General features: G+C 37.9%; 1 protein-coding gene across 1 annotated transcript in view; it reads right to left on the bottom strand.

Annotated features, from left to right (window-relative positions):
• CNGB3 (cyclic nucleotide gated channel subunit beta 3) overlaps positions 1–15,666 on the bottom strand; it is a gene marked incomplete at both ends in the record, with an annotated part of 101,374 nt that overhangs the window by 35,611 nt on the left and 50,097 nt on the right. The window contains 2 exons of the mRNA XM_080364120.1: positions 15,158–15,266; positions 15,468–15,551. Of these exons, the coding sequence (XP_080220246.1) occupies positions 15,158–15,266; positions 15,468–15,551 (193 nt within the window). The remainder of the gene's footprint in view (positions 1–15,157; positions 15,267–15,467; positions 15,552–15,666) is intronic.

The following is a 15,666-nucleotide window of genomic DNA, read 5'->3' as shown; positions in this document are numbered from 1 at the left end:
GGCCCCTTCTATCTGCTTTTGAGGGATAAGTTATAAAATGCACAGGATTTTCTTATTATTTCACAACCTTTCCAATAAAAGTTTAAGTCTTCTCTATAATAAAATTGGTGCTCTATCATTGCAGTTTAGCCCAAAGGAACCACATTGTTTTTTGGTACTGATTAGAAACTATGTGAATTTGTTTTAAAGTTCTTTGCCCCACAGTTGATGAGAAATTGATTTTCTTTGCCCTACTTCTCATTTGGTTTGCATTATGTCCTCTATTATTTTCTAGTAATGAAATGCTTACTTTAAATTTTCTCTGGTTAATACAGATGGAAGAGGCTGCATGTTGAATACTGCTGATTTGAAAATGTGTATTGTACCTTTGTGTGGAGGTGCATTCTAAATTGCCTTAGCTCATGAATTCTGCTCAAACTTCACTCCATCTCTTGCGTTAGGTGGTGCTTTGCCATGAGTGAGTGACACTAGTGTCCTGCAGCTGCCCCTCACTGCATGCAGCATTCTTGGTGGAGATTATGGTCTGGCTCAGCACCTCCTGACTGGCTTGAGATAATTTCCCCAGCAGAGCTGAGGTGTTTTCCTCTTTTTCTCCTCTCTTTTTTGTTTGGTGATGCTTCTTTCACTAGATATGTGCTATTTCATGTAGTAAACCTTTTATTAACTCTATTCATATATGATTTATAAATTCATATACATAAACACATAGCTGCCCGCAGAACATGACAGCTGGCAGAAACAAGATAACAGGCCAGAAACCCTGTTAAGATAATTCTCCTTGAAGAGACCACATTTAATAATTTTAATTTATCCATCATACTATATTGCCATATTTTCTAGTTCTGGTTTACTACCCCTCAGACTTTCAGACCTTGTGCCTGTGAGAAAGGTTAGTTTGACTTATGTTTTTAAAATGCTCTGTTAAGGACATAATGCCTCATTTTGAATCCATAATTATACTTATTCTCACCTCGCAGTTACATTTACAGACTGTATTGATTTCATACCAGGCTCTTTTCAGTTTTATTCTCTCTATGAAAGCTCTCAGAGGGTGATCGAACGTGTTGATATCAATCAGTTCCTGCTTTGTCTCTTCCTGTGCCATACAGCTGAATAGTTTGTGCCACACAGGGACAGATCAGCACAGTTGGAGATAGATCTGCTGCGTTACTAACACACGGCTTAGCTGGGCAGAAAGATGCTTTGCCTTTAGATTCCCATGCTGAGCTGTGCTGAGTGCTAGGATTTGTCTCTAAGCTGATATGTTATTCTTTAAGAAAATTTATCTCTGACCTTATAGAATCATAAAATAGTTTGGATTGGAAGGGACCTTTAAAGTTCATCTAGTCCAACTTTTGTGCAACATATTACAATAGGCCTAGATCTATATTAGTTACTACACGATGTAGTCCTTTACAGAGTGGAAATGTTTATTCCGTGCAGAAGTAGCAATTTCACATGGCCTAGGAAATGAAAACGACAGGACCACCACTCATGTACCATGCACAGAGTTTTGTTATTACCTCAAACATATTTTGTTTGACAATAACAACATATATAAAAACAGAAGTATAACAATAGTGTAGTTTTCTTACATTTTCAATTTGTAGATTTTATCTTCTGAACTTGCAGGTTTCAACTTGTTTGTTTAGTAAATCAAATTACTGTGCCTTAATTCTCCCCATGCCAGGAGAAAAGATTTAGACACCTATAGCATAGTGGAAGAAAATGGCCTTGAAAGACCAAGCTATGCAAATACCATGCTGAGTGTGCTAACGTATGTAGCATCTGTTAAGTACTGTAACTTTGAAGTTTTCTGTGTTAAGAGTTCAAACAAAACAGAGATCAAGAAATGCAATAGCTTATTTCAGAACAAATAAAGTTTACCCTTTTCTAAGTTACAATCTAGAGTTTAATTCTTTCTTGCTTTTTGGCCATGAATACCAAATACCTGAGTTCAATTTCATCTTCTCTCTACCAGGTGACCTCTGAGAAAATGCATTTCATAAATGTATGCCGCTGCCTGAAAAAAATCCATACCACTTCTCGCTGATTTCAGTTATAACCCTTCTTCTTGCAGTACTTAAGAAACTTTCTCCTGTCTACCAGGAAATAAAATTCTTGATCTTGCAATAGAACTTTTAATGCATTTATTGAGAACTGATGTTACGATTTATGATCATATTTGCAATCTCTGCCTTGAAAATAATAATTTATTGTCTTGAATAAATTGTGGAGAATCTCTAATTCAAATGACCAATTTTCAGAAGGATATGACAAGGCATAGCTGTACAAATGTCCACAAAACATAGCTGAGAAAGATTTCAGTGAGATAGAAAGATGTAGTTTTAGGTATCATGAAAGATATTGATTTAAAAACACATTCTCAATTTCTGCTGATAGTCCCAGTGTGGACAAATGTTACAGAAAACAGAAACTTCTATCTGCCCTCAGTCTAAGCTCACACATCGTGAATGACTAGGAAACCTAAAGTTTCTCCGTAATAGAAAAAAAATGTTAGTCATCTGCTTGGTACAGGAACAGGGGTATTCCAAAAAGCTAACTTTAGCTATTCTGATTATGCTTTCTTTATAGTCATTAGGAGGCTTCTCTGAGGAGAGTTTCTAAGATAGGTTTTCTCTCTGAATTGCCCATGAAAGGAGCCCATCCTTCTCCTTTACCTGCACAGGAAGCTGATGGAGTTTTAGGAGTGAGATTTGATATTTTCTTTAATGATGTTGATACAAAATGCAGTAGTTTGCTAATGATAGGACATTGGGTTTGGAAGATCAAAAAGTAAGACTGATTCCTGTATAGGAAAAATTGAATTATTTAGACTGAGTAGTAGAAATGAGAACAAATCTAATGCTACATAATGCAGACATGCATTTAGAAAAAAATAATAAGAATTTATTTTGTAAATGGTGGGAACATCAGTTGCAGATGACAAAAGGATAAATATGCAAGTGTTTTAGTCAACAACAGGGTGTCTGTGAGCCATACTGTAATCTGGCTGTGAAGAACGCTGGTGCAAATGTAACCCTAGAATGCATTTGACATAGTGCCAGTGAAGAAAATGTTAATATTGGTATATAAGCCAGTGATGAGAGTTATTCTGACCAGCTATACTCAAAAGGTGAGTTCATATAAGAAACTGTATGAAGTTTCTAAGAATGATCAATGCCACTGTGAACCTGTCATTAAAAAGGAGAGCAAAACAGTTAGAGAGAGAATAGGATTGTTGTCCATAAATTCAAATTTTGGTGGAGAACCATGTAGAAAAAAGCAGTATTTGAGCTGAGGAACAGTATTTTAATAAGAAGAAATGTGAATAGAAACACCACAAATTAGTATGAGTTAAAGGTCTAAAGAAAGTTTGTTAATTTTTAAAAACTGATACTAGACAACCTTCTAATATGAGTGAATAGCAGTTGAAGTGTGACAGACTTCAAGAATATATAAGCTGAGATCATGAAGACTATAGTAGGCAGTGATTCCCAAGAATGTAAGAGAATGGATGCAGCACAACAGGAAATCCTTTTCGGCAAAGAAAGTAGTAATATATAAAGATTTGGAAAGTGAATAATAGACTCAACTTGTATAGACAGCACTGGGTCCATTGCAATAAAATCTCAACAGCTCAAGTGCTAAGAAAGTGAGTTTCTAAGGTAAATATCTTATCTTGAAGTCCTGAAACAAACTGTTGACATGTTAGATCCCATGGAATTTCAAAAAACTCTTAATTACATTTTTATTTTAGTTAGCATTCTTGAAACAAGTATCTTCCTCTGCCCCAAAATCTCTTCTGTTAAGAAGGAATGTGTCTGAGGGAGATCCATCTTTAATGAGCCAGATGATGATGTCTTTCTCTATTTGTTGCATGTTTTGAAATGCTGGCAGTATGTTAACTTCAATAAAAAAAGAATAAAGTCTATTTTTATTTTCATTCTATTTTAGGATTGGGTTCTTCTTCACAATACATTTGAATTTGCACTGGTGTTACTTTTGTCCTACTATCTATTTTATTGCATATTTCATTAGTTTAAACATAATGATATAATAATATTCGGGTTGCTTTTAGTTAATATAGAAGCAAGAACAGGCCATAAGCATTAATAAGCTTCATGTTGATATCATGTAAATAAAATTTTCCATTGGAATTCATGACTTTTCCTCAGTTCAGAGTCTTTGTATAGAAATTATGCTCGATTTGGCCCCAAGAAATTGTTCTTGAAATGAAATGCATAGATCATTCGAGATCTCGAGTTGTATTCATACAGCAAACTGGATATAGAAACATCAATGTTCAAGGTAGCCACAGTCTTTCAGAGTTACCTACTGACACTGGACTCAGAACAAACTTCTTGATGCAGTGTAGACTGAAATCTAGTCATTTAAGTTGCATGACATTCCTCCTGTTTAGTACAAAGCTTTGTCACAGCAGCTGCTTTGACAATCCTCCCAGTTACTCAGTCACGACTGACTGTGAATCCTCTAATCTTCTTTATAGTACTCTCTAAGGAGAAGTCTGTCTCAGTGCTGAACACATGCAACTCTCACTGAGGTACCAGATTAAAATGTGAATAAGATTTTATTTTAATTAGTGATTTTGCTTTATTAACTATGCAAAAGAAAGCAGGATGAATGTTGAAATCATCAATTAAATTTGAAAATTCACCTTTCTTTAATGTCACTGGTGATATAAAATTCTTTAGTGGCACTATGATATAAAAAATAAGGGCAGCATAATTTCTGACACTAATTGTTTTAGAATGAAGTATAATACTCTGAGAAAGTACCATATGATAGTAAGTGAGGCAGTCCTGCTTCAGTTATTTCCTTACCTGGTGCTGTTGTGTCATTGGGGATTTCTTATCTGTAAGTGATTAAATCTGTCTGGGGCATCTGTCACTAATCAGGAACTTTTAAAGATATTTCTTATCCTATACACATAACATCTGTTACATTGAAACACATTTAAATGCAGACTCATAACTTATTTGCGTAACCATATAATAATTTATGCCTAAGGAAAAACAAGTCTTAATCAGAGTATGATCCAATGCTGTACATAGCAAAAATCCCTTTTCAAACTCTTTATTCTTCAGTTTTTATTAATATGCAGGGAATAAAAAAACCAAAATGAAAGCACTGCATTTCCCATAGTGAATTTTTTAAAAACTTGCAATAAAATGTCTCAAATTTGAAAAAAGTAATTTTCAATACATGCATTTCTTGTCTGTTTTTGTACAGATCCTAAAAAATTCACACAAGCATAGGACTGCAGAGAACTTTGAGACATCAGGTAGTCCCATTCAAAGCAAAATGAAGTATACCTGTGCCATTCCAGACAGATTCTTGTCTAACCTGTTCTTAAATATGCCTAGTGATAACTGTTACAGAATCTTCCCAGAAGAATGTATTCTAGTTCTTCACTAGCCTCATCGTAGGAATTTTTCTCAACATAAATCTCTTTCGGCATGCTTTGTCCTATCCACTGTGAACATGGGATAAAATGAATAGTCCCTTTTCTTTTATCTTACTTTTTGGCTGTTTGAACATTTTCTATTTAATTTTTATTTCATTTTCTATTACAGTTTTTGTTGTTGTTTTGTTTTTTTTTTGTTTTTTTTCCAAAGGAAAAATATTTGGGAGAAGGGTAAAATTGTATGATGACTAAGAAGATGAGTTAATTTTATAATTTTCAGTGCACAGAGGTGTGAGTAGCTGAATTAGAATCTTTTAGCTGAAACATGCCTCAAGAAGCTTTAGTTCAACTAGAAAGGGTAAAAAGATAAGAGAAGGGAGTGGTGGTGTAGATTTAGCTTGTGCAGCAACTGAAGTTGCTCTCCTGTTGGGAACCCTCGGCAGACTTTCACAATGTACTGAACTTCATGCCACATACTATTGTTGCCTATGCCAATTATATAAAATTAGTTTGGTACAACCAACTGTGATGCAATTCTGCCTTCGTTTGGTAAACTGCTATACAGCCACTTGTGCAGGAATTCAGTTCATGTAGCTTTCCTAGTATCACAAAGAAACTTGGTGAGAGAGAGAAGGAACCTGTTCCTCTGAGGTGACTTTCAATTCCTTTCCCCTTCTGCAGGCTCCTGCCACACTCTTTTCCAAATTCAGAAACAAAGGAGGCAAGTTCCCTGTAGACACATTATCATCACGCATCTCCTCTTGAGCATCACTTATCCAGGGAACTGAATAAGACTGGACTGCCACCCCGACCCTTTTGACTTCTCATTTGATCCTCATATTAATATCTCTGCCCAGAACTGCTTCCTCTGTTCTTCTCTTATGCTGCACAAAATGTGATGTTTTAATTGTAAATAACTAATATTTGGAAAATGAGTAAGTAACTGGAGACAGGGTATTTTAATGATGAATATTGGACATTATTAATTATAGACATGAATACTTACAGTAGTCATGAAATAATAAATTTTTCTTTACTAAATGATAAGAAGCATTATGTCTTAGATTTATTTGTCTCTTAGATTTATGAAGAAAGCCACTGATATATTTGCAACTGTTTGGTGTAATTATATTATACACACTGGTGTACCTGTCACAACGCTTTGCTTTTTTACCCACAGTTGACCCAACAGATAATAGCAGAGAGAATATTTTTAATCAATAATTGTTTCTTCTTTCACTAAAAAAAGGTATCATCTTCTAACTTTGAAAAATACTAGGTCAATGGAGGATCTACAGAAAATTATTTTAATTAACGAAATAAATCAGCGGCAAAGTATGACAAACTCTACCCTATTCTAAACAAAGAATTTCTCCCATTTACACAGTCAGAAATAAATATATATGAATAGTGTGAATATATAATTTAAGATATTGCCAGGAATGAAAGAAAACCAACAAAACAAGGAGCATTTCAGTCCATATGATGACATTGCTCTCCCTTTACTCATTTCATTTAGTCTTCAGGGAAAAACTTCCCAATTTGCTACTTTTTAACTTCAGGCTACCTACTTGATTGTTGTGCAGAGTGAATGACACTAAATAGCATGGGTAACTGCATCCTGCAGAATGGATAGAATTTAAAGGCTGTAGGAAAGTACATCTTAGCAATGATTACAGCAAGTTTAATCCATTTTGGTACAGGCAGCACACCAGCACCTTTTTATTTAATTTGCAGGTTCTCAATTTAGCCCTTGCAGAAATTCAAATCCAAGCACTAAAAGTGACAAGCTCTGAAAGAAAGACCTGGGGAAGAGGAATATAAGTGCTAAGAAAATATTTTGATTTTTTTTAATGCGTTAATATCCTTTCAGTCAGGCTTACAAAATGGATATATTCCATCTGTTTACAGTTACAAGTAATGCAGTGATTAGCTGAAAACAACTAAGGAAAGCTTTAGTCTCTTTATAAAATACACTTGTAACTATGTTTAAACTGGGATTTTTCAGGAGTGCCCAGCATTGGCCTAGTTTTACTTTATCTCAAGTAGGCTGCAGTTTAGATGCAGGAGTGTTGTCTTTCTTGGTCCCTGGTGTTCCTACAGCAATCAAAGATTACTTGAGACTCTGCAGAGGGTTGATACTGGGTCTGTTTCATCAGTGTGCTGAGATTTAATTCTTGTGATAGGACATAGTTTCTCTAAGATGCATCTTCTTGGTGAATTGATGTGTTACAACTAGTGGATAGCAGGCACTAATAAGCACGGTAATTTTCTTGGTCGAGGTAATTGAGCTAAATGAGGTGCATTACTCACTAAGAACATGCTACCAACAGGAGTTCTCTTTATTAACCTGGCTATGCACCACATAGCAAATTACTTCTTAATCTTTGGTTGTTTTGTTATTTTTTGTTATTCTTTTTTTGCTATTAGCCAAAATAGAGAGGAAAAAAAATCTCCTTTATGGGCCTAAGGAGGACTTGTATAGCCTACTAGGTAATAGGATGTGGCTATGAAAAAAAGGCAAACTACGAGCCCACAACTCAATCTTCCTGAACCACCTGCACTCATATGGTGGTTTGCAACACTGGACCTCCCTTTTCTGAAAATATTGAAAGCTGGGTTTGAAAAGCAGAATCAGAAGAGTATGTTTACTGGGTTGGAATGTTAAACATTTTTTGTATAATTTTTAAATTTCTTTAAAATTTCTTTAGTGCATTTATATGAACATGTTCCATTTATGACACCTAGATTCTGAAGGTGGCATATATGGTATAATTTTTTGTTCCTCTCTAAACATAACTCAAAATATGTAAGATCTTGAGGTGAAATCTAAAAGCACCTGAAGTCCCAGTAACCAACTGCATTTTTTTTTCTTCGTGTACTCTTGGGCATGCAGCCTGTGAATACATACTGTCATTTTACACAGCATTTTGCAGAGTAGGGTTCATGATCTTGACTTGGGTTTCAGAGTACTGCCTTAGTGTAAATAGTACATTGTAATCACCTTGGTAATCTGGGAAGATGAAACACTCTTACGATTTTAGCCAGGCTTAAAGGCTTTCAAAAGACACAGAGGAGAGAAGAGGTCATTGAAGCTCTTTGTATCCCTTCATTTTCTCTGATCTATGCTCTCAGATGCTTTGTTTACCATCCTTTCATACTTTTTCTAGGACTTTCTTCTTTGTCTTGTCCCCTGATGCCAGGCATCCATTACTACTTGCTCGCTAGGCATCTGTCTCCTCTCTTCTCTTACATGCCAAATACAATCCTCTTCACCAGCTACCACACACCACTGGCTCTGTGCTGTTTCCCAGCCTTCAGTGTAGGATCATACAAAGGTCTCACATTTGCCTCTCCTGCGTCTCCTTTGTGATCATCTAAATTGTAGTTTTTTGTTTGTTTGTTTGTTTTTCTACATGTTGAGTTCAAAACAGTATCCTCACAAAGGATGTTTTCAATATATCTGGTGTATAAATGGCTACATTCCTCTGCAGAGCAAGGTGGTCAGTAGACCTTTGGTTTCAGTGGTGGCTGTAGAGCTTGGCCCACAGCTACAACTCCTCTGTGTGGCAGATGCGGCTCTGCCTGGGCCTGACCATGGGCCCCACAGATCCTGACCCACACCCACAGCCTGACACCCCATCTGGCCCCAGCCCAGCCCTGTGCAGCTGTCCTGGGCTATGTCTGACCCCAGATCCCCTCACCGGGCACTGGCTGCCTTCCCCTCTCTGCCCCAGACCTGCCTTGTCACCACAGACTTGCCTGGCCGTGAAACGCTCGTGTTGTGTTTCAAAAAAGCGCAGGATTATGTATGCACATATGTGTTTTTATGAACCCTCCCCATCAGAAACCAATCTCGACATATTATAAAGACTGCAATGATGTTTGGTGCTCGTTCCTTTTTAATAAGGTTCCACTGTCTTCTATTAGAGTGCAAATTAGGTTCTGAGTGTTGTTCTGTTTCTTCATTTCTTGCTGTGAAGAGGCAGCATAGTCTTCACCCTCCCTCCTAGAGATTATTATTATTCAGCAAATAGCTATTCATGGAAATTACCTATTGTTCTGTTACATTAACATTAAAGATGGAAGGAAGAAACAATATATTGGCAGATAGGGCTGACTTGTGTGCAATCCTATCAAAGCCATTAGGAAACAGACATTAAAAGTTTCAGTCAGCCATCATTCAGCACCTTGGCACATCAGCCATTCTTGTGTGTCTGTTTTTCAGACATAGTGTTCCAGTGGCTGAGACCAGTGCTGTGTGTCTCTACTGTTTATTAATGTCCATCATCGTGTACTGCTGTATTTTACAAATGAGGAAGTGCTTAGAAGGAAAGCCAAAAATATACCTTTTCTATGGGAAAACATCCCTTTTCTATGGGAATTTTCAGAAGTAAATGCAGTATTTATCAAAGCTGTCATTCACTCAGTAAGAGAAAAAAATTTTTGTTCTTTCAGAGGAAGTTAAAAAAATTATTTTCCTATTAATAGATAATACAGGCTGTGCCACACCATGAGTAAAAAGGTACTCTAATCAGCTGAACTGGAAGAAGAACACAGCTGGTGCACAGTCTTGCAAACTGTCATACATATAAGTAGTCTTACTGATTTCAGATAAGTTAATTACACCAGTATAATGTTCACAAAGCAATATTACCTAATATTTTAAAATTTAAAGTCCTTATTTGGAAGCTCATTACCTTCCCCTGAATTTACTATGTGGAGAGACAGAGGTCTGACCTAAATGAAAAGTGTGCTGTTTCAAACAGAATAACTGCCTTCTTCCCTCTTGCTTACTATATGTATCTGAGCCTGCACAGATGTATTTTAAAAAATTAAAAGTCACAGTAACATGAAAGTTGTGGTGCTCTGGATATATACGGGTTGTGAACAGATATATATCCACAAACCTTAATTTATTATATATCTTACAGTCTATGTGCATACTGATGATTTCTTACTGTGCAGGTCAAGTGACTTCTTATTAAACTTTGACTCTTGGAGGATGAGTAGTATAAGAAGATAGTCTAAGTCAAAACATAGTACCAGGACCCTGAGTACACTAACAGGCCTTATTGACCCTGAGCAGCCTCCAGTGAGACTTCCACCCACACCCTCTGCCCATGGACCTGGGTTGTGTCCATTTAAGCTCAGGCCTTAGTCACTGCCTGAGCCATGTCTAGGTGTGTTTAGATTCAGTTCTGTCTCTGATCTTGTCTCCTGCATGAACTTTCGAGTCTTGCCTTCAGTCCTGACTCTGACCCTGTCTTTTTGATCCTGACTGGACTTCCTGGATAGACTCTAAAGCTGGTTCATCACTTTTCCTTGTTAATGGACCCTGTTACTAGGATCCTGCTCTGCTTGCTGTGTTCAGACCCTGTGAGACTGCACCTTGTTGGTAAGGACATTACTTATGCTGCTGTTACTCTTGGCTCCCATCTCCCCTTCCCTCAGGAAGCAGCTGGCCCTTGCTTCTACCTGAATACAGCTGGAAACATCTGAAATTCCAGTTAAGAAAATTCTACCAACCATTTCACCAACCTTGATTTCATTCAACCAACTAAATTATGTCCCTTTCCATAACATTACTATAGGATCATAGAATAGTTTGGTTTGGAAGAGACTAGTCGAATTCCTCTGCCATGCACAGGGACATCTTCCACTAGATCAGGTTGCCCCATCCAACCCGATCTGTAACACTTCCAAGGATGGGGCATCCATACTTCTCTTGGAAAACAGTGTCTCACCACCCTCGTAAAAAAAAGAAAAAAACCTGTTCCTTAAATCTAATCTAAATCTAGCCCCTATTAGTTTAAAACCATTACCGCTTGTCCTGTCACTTCAGACCCTGGAAAAATGTCTCTCTGTCTTTCAAATAAGCCCATCTTAGATATTGAAAAGCTGCAGTAAGGTTTCCCTGGAGCCTTCTCTTCTCTGGGCTGAACAACCCCAACTCTCTTAGCCTTTCTTCATAGGAGACATGTTCCAGCCCTCTGATCATTTTTTTGGTTCTCCTCTGGACCTTCTGTAACAGGTCCATGCCTTTATTTTACAGGGAACCCCAGCGCTGGAGTTAGTATGCCAGATGGGGTTGCACCAGAGCAGAGGGGCAGAATCACCTTCTCTGACCTGCTGGCCACACTTCTCTTGTTGCAGCTCATAATATGGTTGGCTTTCTGGGCTGCAAGTTCACATTGCCAGCTCATAGCTAATTTTTCATCCACCAGTATCTCCAAGTCCTTCTCAGCAGGGCTGCTCTCAATTAATTCATCACATAGCCTGTACTGATATTGGTGATTGCCCTGCCCATGTGCAGGACCTCTCCCTTGGCCTTCTTGAACTTAATCAGATTCATATGGACCCACTACTCAAGCCTGTCAAGAGAGTCCTCTTGATGACATCCCTTCACTCCAGTGAATCAACTGCACCACTCATCTTGGTGTCATCTGCAAACTTGTACTGTCTATGTCATTAATAAAGATATTGAATAGTATTTATCCCAATACAGACCCTCAATGGATACTACTTTTTAATAATCTCCATTTGGACATTATCCAAATGTAGAGCAAATAGTGACAGGGAAAACTCCTGGAAAAGGGACTCTCAGTTGACTATTCTGTCGAATTGTATGAACAGTCCTTGGTATGGTTTTGACTAGTCAAACTAGCACAAACTAGCAAATAATTCCCAGGTATGGGAATACCCAGAAATTAGCATTAAGCCAAGATAATTCACAACTGACAGTTCTTCAGGAGGCCTTTTGTATTGTTCTAGCTGGCCTCAGTGGTAGAGAGTGATTTAATTATGTTTCATTTACTGCTATTTTTCTAGACTACGTATATCTATTTGACTCAAATTCTCAGTATTCATATACATTTATGTGGCTTTTCTCATGTGACAAAGGCAGTTGATTCCCTTAAAAATATTCTAGTGAGTAAACCTGAACACATAGACTCAATAAGGTAGTGACCTTGATCAAGGACGGTATCTGAATAAACTCCCATGAGTCTTCAGAGGCAATGGATTATATTCTCTCAAAGGCAGATTTTCAAAATGGGTGTCCCTCCAGCTCTTAAAGTCATATGATAGATCTGTTTAGTTTAGTTTCATACCGATGCAATGACACCAGCACCATGCCTTCCAAGCTCTACTGCAGAATTTAGTGGGTAACTTGTTTTGCCAGTAGAATTTACCAGTGTCTTACTGTGTTTTAAGAAGCTGTTGCTCAAATTAGACTGACTAGATATATCTGGGTGCACACATGACAGTGAGTCAGAACAACTCTGAGAAGAGAATGCTTAACATAAACATTTTGAATTTCCTTTTAACAGACAGAGTTTGTCTTCTACTAATAAGTAATGTACCCCTTTGTTTCATAAACATATTGTAATTAAGCTAACCATGGTTATGGGATTTACCAGTGGAACTGTAAGCGTCTAATAACATATCCTTCAATGACATAAAAAGAGATGCTTTATCTAACTTTACATTGTTGACCTACTGATTCACATTCAAATTACCAAGTTATAAATAACATTTCTAGTCAGTCTTGTCAGAGTTGTTTTTAAATGCACATATTATTTTATAGAGGCATATGCATTAGTATTTTGCTTGATTATTCCTTGTCACTGCAGTACAAAGTCTGTCTTGGTGAAGGAGAGGAAACAGATAATCTTCTCTATAAATTAAATAACACCATGTCAGGGGAAGACTTTTGCTTTATGTCATCAGGATAATGGAAATAATAGAAGGCAAAAGCAAGCAGGAGGAGCTTTTATCCTGTTCTGGACTGAGTGTATCCATTATTTTCCACTCAGAGGGTTCTCAGCAGGCTGGGGGAACACGAAGCTTAGCAAAGGTAAATGCAAGTTTCCACACCTGGAATGGAAAAACCCCATGCAAGAGCAAAGGCTTGGAGCTGACTAGAAAGCAGCTTTGCACAAAAGGATCTGGGGGTTCTGATGGACAACAAATTGAATATGAATCCACAGTGTGTTCTTGAAGCTGGGTCTAGCCTCTAAATTTGTCCTTCTCTTAGCAAGAGTTTTGACCTCATTGTGTCTGAAGCAGCCTTACAGCTGGAGCTGTTATATGAAACTGCTTAATGTCTTCTTCAGTGACACAGACATCAGCAGTGACATCAGCAAGCTTGTGGATCACACCAAGGCCATCCAAAGGGACCTGGACAAGCTCAAGAAGTAGGCCTATGCAAAACTCATGAGGTTCAGCAAGGCCAAGTGCAAGGTCCTGCACCTGGGTTGGACCAGCCACTGGTATCAATGTAGGCTAGGGGATGAAGGGATTGAGAGCAGCCCTGCCAAGAAGGACTTGAGGATACTGGTGAATGAAAGACTGAACATGAGCTCGCAACATGCGCTTGCAGCCCAGAAGGCAAATTTTACCCTGGGCTGCATCAAAAGGAGTGTGACCAGCAGGTGGAGGGAGATGATTTTGCCCCTCTGCTCTGGTGAGATACTGGTGGATGAAAAATTAGCTATGAGCTGGCAATGTGAACTTGTGGCTAAGAAAGCCAACCATATTACAAGTTGCATCAGGAGAAGTGTGGCCAGCAGGTCAGAGGAGGCGATTCTGTCCCTCTACTCTGCCACCTGGAGTCCTGCATCTAGCTCCGGGTCCTTCAACATAAGAAGGACATGGACCTGTGAAGGAGGTCCAGAGGAGGCCATAAAAATCATCAGAGGGTTGGAACACCTCTGCTGTGAGAACAGGCTGAGAGAGTTGGGGTTGGTCAGCCTGGACAAGAGAAGGCTCTGAGGAGACCTTATTGTGGCCTTCCAATATTTAAAGGGAATTTATAAGAAAGATGGGGACAGACTTTTTAGCAGGGCCGGTTGTGATAGGACAAGGCATAATGGTTTTTAACTGAAAGGGGGAGATTTAGACTGGACATGAGGATGAAACTTTTTACAATGAGCGTGGTGAAACACAGGCACGCGTTGCCCATAGAGGTGGTAGGTGCCCTATCCCTGGAGACATTCAAGGCCAGGCTGGACGGGACTCTGAGCAACCTGATCTAGTTGAAGATGTCTCTGCTTATGGCAGAGGATTTAGACTAGATGACCCTTAAAGAATTCTATGATTATATGGATCTATGCCTCTATAATTAATGTATACTCTTCCAAGATTATTGTTTGCTAGACTTCATATTTATTTATATTACACAGTCAAAACAAACAGCTACCTAAGCTTTTTCCAAAGGTTAAATGACCATAGATTTTCCCCTGAAGCACCATTACCATTCAATTTATTTCTCACTTCTCAGGAAGAGACAGTCCTAATCCTCTGGTTGTGGAGACCAGTGCTTATTTAATGACATAACTCAGCAAAAAAATGTGCAGGGAAAAAAGCTTTTAAGCCAGAATGATGTGAAAAACATTCCAGTAATTCAGGGCAACATCACAGAACTCACTCCTTTGCTGAGGTAGAGTAATAGTAACTGAGCAGCATCATTGTTAGAATTGGTATATAAGTGTAGTTGAGCAAATCCTTCTCCTCATTCCTGCAATTTAGGATGACATACACAACAAACTATCAAAAGCACATACAAAATGAATGCCTCACAGATATGGTTGCCTTAGAATTGAAATAAAGCTCTTTAGATCCTTAAAGGACAAGAAGGACTTTTAAAGAACTGAAATATGCCACACAGAGATGTTAAGTCAGGATGTCAGGAAAAAAGCCTCACATTTTAAAATTGAATTTACTCACTTAGCATCTTCTTTTCCATCAAGTTGATGCTGTTCCTGCTGAGTTGTGTTAGCTGGTTCAGTTGATTTTTCAGTTTTTGAAGGCTCAGGTGCTTTCGCTGGTACTGTATCTAGAAAAAAGTTTTTAATTTTTTAATACTAATTTTTAAAGAATTATGATGATACTTTTGGAGGAATTACGACTTGGCTGCCATTATTTCTTCAGTGAACAAGCACTACATGACACTGATTCTGGCACCTGACTTTCAAGAATTTCCTGCATAAATCTACTTCAATGCTGGCTGTATAGAACATGTTTATAATTAGCATACCTTTTACAATATAAAACTTATTTGTAGTTTTTAAACTAGATGCATCTGTAACCAGCTCAAGAATGGTCAATACAGAGTTCTTCCCTATGTATAAGCAACAAGAACTCATGCAGTATGATAAAATTTTAGTGTGTGCTTATTTTAAAAAAATACATGGAGGACAGAGAGATCTGTCCAAAAATGCCTTGTGCAATACAGG

The sequence above is a fragment of the Nesoenas mayeri genome (assembly GCF_963082525.1).
Source record: "Nesoenas mayeri genome assembly, chromosome: 2".
Lineage (NCBI taxonomy): Eukaryota > Metazoa > Chordata > Aves > Columbiformes > Columbidae > Nesoenas > Nesoenas mayeri.
This window is presented reverse-complemented; position numbering and strand designations above follow the sequence as displayed.